The sequence below is a fragment of the Orycteropus afer genome, unplaced genomic scaffold (assembly GCF_000298275.1).
Source record: "Orycteropus afer afer isolate SDZICR_OR568_19922 unplaced genomic scaffold, OryAfe1.0 scaffold00999, whole genome shotgun sequence".
Taxonomy (NCBI): domain Eukaryota; kingdom Metazoa; phylum Chordata; class Mammalia; order Tubulidentata; family Orycteropodidae; genus Orycteropus; species Orycteropus afer.
This window is the reverse complement of record NW_006922586.1, coordinates 157518-162143: the sequence shown is the minus strand read 5'-3', so window position 1 is coordinate 162143 and position 4626 is coordinate 157518. Positions and strand designations below refer to the sequence as shown.

At 60.5% G+C, this 4626-nt stretch overlaps 1 protein-coding gene across 1 annotated transcript in view; it reads left to right on the top strand.

The window, feature by feature from the left end:
* The window catches only part of SH3TC1 (SH3 domain and tetratricopeptide repeats 1), a 159421-nt gene that overhangs the window by 33379 nt on the left and 121416 nt on the right, over positions 1-4626 (top strand). Inside the window, exons 6-8 of the mRNA XM_007958513.1 lie at positions 1840-1986; positions 2445-2619; positions 3619-3695. Coding sequence (XP_007956704.1) covers positions 1840-1986; positions 2445-2619; positions 3619-3695 — 399 coding nt within the window. The remainder of the gene's footprint in view (positions 1-1839; positions 1987-2444; positions 2620-3618; positions 3696-4626) is intronic.

Sequence of the window (4626 nt, the reverse complement as noted above, 5' to 3'; positions counted from 1 at the left end):
ATAGATTGCTTTGGGTAGAACTGACATTTTCACAATGTTCAATCTTCCTATCCACGAGCATGGGATGTTCTTCCATTTATGTAGATCTCTTGCAGTTTCTTGAAGTAGTTTTTTATAGTTTTCCTTGTGTTCATCTTTTGTGTCTCTGGTAAGAGTTATTCCTAGATAGTTTATCTTTTTTTGTAGCTATTGGAAGTAGTACTGTTTTCCTTATTTCCTCTCAGAGACCTCTTTGTTTTGTAGAAGAATACAACAGATCTTTGTAGGTTGATCCTGTGTCCTGCCACTTTGGTGAACCTTTCAGTTGAGGGGACGTGTTATTCCAACCTTCTCAGACGGGCTCTTTTTCTGAAACGTTCCTGCTCTGTGGTCGTCGTCCGCTGCTGGGACATCGAGTCCGGCTCTGGGGTTAGTTGTCGACTCCATCTCTGCTGTGAGCTGCCAGCACGTCGGTTCTGGCTCTAATTAGAGGCGTTTACAGAATCTAATCGCATCTTTGGGAGGCCTTGGGTGGTGGAAATATTGACTGTACTCGGCTGCGAACCAAAAAGTTGGAAGCTCAAGTCGAGCCCCAGGCACCTCAGAAGAAAGGCCTGACGGTCGCTTCTGAAAGTTCAGTGCCTGAAAGTTCTCCTCTGACACACGGCGGCTCCACGAGCACCGGCGTCCGCCGGCATCCGACCCCATCAGACCAAGGACCCTGGGGAATGAGAACAGCCGCCACTTACCGAGCACCTTGAGGGAGCCCGCGCTCACCCCCACGTTGGACGCTGTCTTCAACACAGACGGAGACTGAGGCTCCTGGTGAAGTCGCTCGCCGCAGCCTAACCCCTCAGGGTGCTGGGCAGGAGGCAGCAGCCGTCCCTGGCTCTGTCCTTAACTGCCCCACACCACGTGGCGTCGGGATGAGGACTCGGTCACCTTGTCCCTTAGCCTTAAAGACAGCAGGTCAGCACTGCCTGCTGGGTAGCTGAGGTTAGGGAAGCTCCCAGCCCGAAACCGGGGGAGAGGGGATGGCGGCGACGCAGAGACGGCCGTGGAGGTGAGGTTCCTGGCGACGGGCGAGCGGCTCGGGGCGTTTTCTCTTCATCTCATGTGACGCCCAGGAGAGCCGGGGCGTCTCAGCTCCAAGCTGCTGTGACAGACGCCACACGCGGGGGCTCGTCAGTGACCGTCTCGGTCCCCCGGTGCTGCCGCGACGGAGACGCCACCTGTGGGGCTGTAATGAGCAGACATCGCTCTCACCCAGCTCAGGAGCCCGGGAGCCTGGATCCAGGGCCGCTCGCTGTGTCTGCTCCAGGGAAGGTCTTGGTCTCAGCTCCCCGTGCCCGCCTGGAGCTCCCGGTGGTCTCCGTGTGGCGTCTGTCTTTCCCTCTCGTCCTTGTCCTCTGTCCCAATTCTGCTGTCTACTGCTCAAACCTGATTGGCTTAAAACACACCCGGAACTGATGCGGCCCCATTCACAAAACACACAACACTAGTCCCAATGGGATTCCATCCATAGGTATGGGGTGCAGATTTACAATACATATTTGGCGGACACGATTCAGCCCATGGCCCAGGGGCACAGAGAATAGGGGACTTGTCAGCTCCCGGCTGGTGGAGCTGAGATTTGAACCGGGGTCATCTAACTTCATGTACCACTGGCCTGACTACTGGGCTGAGCCTCTGCAAAACTGGACAGCTAGAGGGAGCGCTGGAGGCTGTGAGCAGGGACAGTGCGTCACCTGGCATGCTCTGGGGCCGGTCCATGCAGGGCCAGGTCAGCACTGGGCTGTGTGGGCTACTCCGCCCCCTGTCTTCGTCCAGAGCTCCCTGGTGACTAGGCTGGTCCCCCAGGCTTCGTACCCCACTGCCTGGAGAACCTGCTAGTGGACCAGACCTTCTGGCTACGGGCGCCCGAGGATGAGGAGGAGGGAGCCCTGGAGGTCTGCATGGAGGAGGAAGCCCTGCGGCTGATGCATGAGAGCTTGCTCACGCAGGAAGGTGAGTGGCAGATGGATGGTGGGGCAAGGTTGCGGCGGGGAGCGTGAGGCACTGGACGGCTACTGACTGCCAGCAGGGAAGAGGTGGAGGCATGCGAGCTGAAATGGTGGTGAGAGGGTGTTTCAGGTAGGGGTCAGCCCCCAAAGAAACAGACGCCAGCCTCACAACTGGACTCTGAGGCTGAGCTCAAGGGGCCACACAAAAGACCTGTCCGATGTGTGCCCTGAGAGAGCATGGTCAAACTCCCTGGGCGGTCGAAGAAGGAGGGACCCTTGGGACCCCATGTCTGGCCTTTCACAGCACAAACAGAGAAACTGAGGCTCAGAGAGTGAGCATGAGGTGCTGGGAGCATAGAGTGGGGTGGGCTGCCTCTTGCTGGCCTCCTGTCCCCCTGGGGGCCCGCTGGATTCTACGGATGAAGAGGGTTAGCCTGGAGTGACCACCCTCTGCCTTTGAAGGGCCCTACTTTGTCCTGTGTCCTGACCACCGTGTGAGAGCAGCAACAGGCCCCCAGGGTGCAAGGAGGGGCCCCCAGAGAGAGGCGGCCTCAGAAGTGGACTCTCGGACCCCCAGCCCCAGCGTGTCCTCCGAGGAGGAGGCGGCAGCCCCGGAACCCTTAGCTCCGTTTCATCAGTACGTATCGACCTTTGTTTCCCACCGGCCGCTGTCCTGGGCACCTGGGGGCCTCCCTGCAGCTGTCCCGGGCCAGCCCAGCCCTCAGGCCAGAAAGCTGTGTGTGGCCGTGGCTGGGTGGTCCACCTCCCTGGGCTGGGCTGCCACCATGCGACAGTGCAGTGACCTGCCCGGCAGGCTGTTCTGGGGAGGAATGGCGCAGAAGCGCATGGCACTGAGCCCTCACCTCCTATTCCCGCTCATTCCGGAAAGCTCTTGAGGGAGCAGCCCAACACGGGCACCCATGGTACGGGTGCCCACAGTGTGGGTGCCCACAGTCTGGTGGCGTGTGGAAGTCTGTCCACCAAGTAACCAAAGGGCACACCGGTGCAGGTGAGACAGGGGCTCCTGCCCACTTGCTGAACGTGGTGCATAAACCTGGCTTGGAGTTTCCTGGCAACCAAAGTGGAAGGAGAACGTCCATCTCCTAGGTTAACAATGTCCGTGAGATGGAGCTGTGGCTGGCTTCGTCTCGTGGCTAAGATCACAGGGGATGCTGTCCTGTGGGTCCGCCCCACGAGACCCTGCGAGGTGTGGTCAGCAGCGTCCCCACAGAGGGCACTAAGCCCGCCCGTCGTGCGCAAGCTTTCCTCAGTGCTCTGGACTGAGGAGGACAGTGGCGGGGGCCATCTTGCACTCCAGCGAGAGGAATCGGGGCCTAGAGTGAGGACCCTTGGTTGAGGCCCCACAGCAAGGGGCCAGGGGAACTGGACCTTGAACCTGGGCCTCCAGGCCGTGGTGCTGAGCTGGGGGTGGCCGGAGACCCCAGGGGGGGGCCCTCACCACGATGCTGAGCTGTGCCCACGGGCAGGTGTGGGAGACGGGGGTAGGCGCTGGGCCCCTTGCACATTGGGGTCCTCTCTGGTCTTCGGGGGGCTGCTGACTCCTAGTCTTCACAGACTTTCAATCTGTCTCAAATCTAAAGTGCCAGCAGCCCAGACCCTCCCGTTTCCTCTCCAGGTGGGCTCTGAGGGTCCCCTGGGACCCCGTGGAAGACTCTGGGGACAAGCCTGCAGTGCCCGGCCTCCCAATGACAGGTAAGGACAGGAGGGTGGTCTGCATCGTGCCCGCCTGCGGGGCTTCACCCTCCCCCACAGAAGAGCCAGCTCAAGCCCCCAGGCTGCCCGGAGGCACTGAGGTCCGGGGGGCCCAAACCCCACAGCCCGCCATGACACCGGTCTGCTGAAGCGCCCGACTGTCCCTGCACTAACCGCTTAGCAGCCTCACGGGCACTGCTTCCGTTCCGGCTCTGCGTGGCCCTCCTCGGAGGTGGTGGCTGGCGCCGGGCCTGCGCTCATGGAGGGCCCTGGGTGGGCTCGCCCTGCAGGGTCTGCTAGGCTCCTGCGGTTGGTGCACTGACCCAGCTCCAGCCAGCCCCTGTCCCCGCCTCCATACCTGTTACCTGGACCCGAGGCCCCATGCGGGGAGGGACGGGTCCACAGACCCACCTGTTTGCAGCTGCGCTGGCCTAGGCCAACGTCCCCCCGCCCCGAGCTTCAGTTTCTCGTCCTCGGTGGGAGCACAGAGGCCACCCCCTGGGAACCAGGTGTGTGCCCAGCTCTCCACGCTGCAAACCCCACAGTGGGGCCTGGGCTCCCGCCACACGTCACCACACACTCAAAACCAAAACCCAAACTCACTGCCATCGAGTCGGCCCCGACTCATAGCAACCCCTCCTTGGGTTTCTGAAGCAGGAAATCTTTATGGAAGCAGATTGCCCAGCCTTCCTTCTGAGGAGTGGCTGGTGGGTTTGAACGGGCAGCCTTCTGGTTAGTAGTCAAGTGCCTTAGGCACATACTGGGGGAGTTAAAACAACAGCTATTCCCCCTCCCACTTCTGGGTGGTTGTGGTTGTTCTGTGCCATCGAGTCGGCCCCGACTCGTAGCGACCCCTCCTTGGGTTTCCGAGGCAGTATCACTACAGAAGTAGGATTGCCCAACCTTCCTTCCGAGGAGTGGCTGGTGGGTT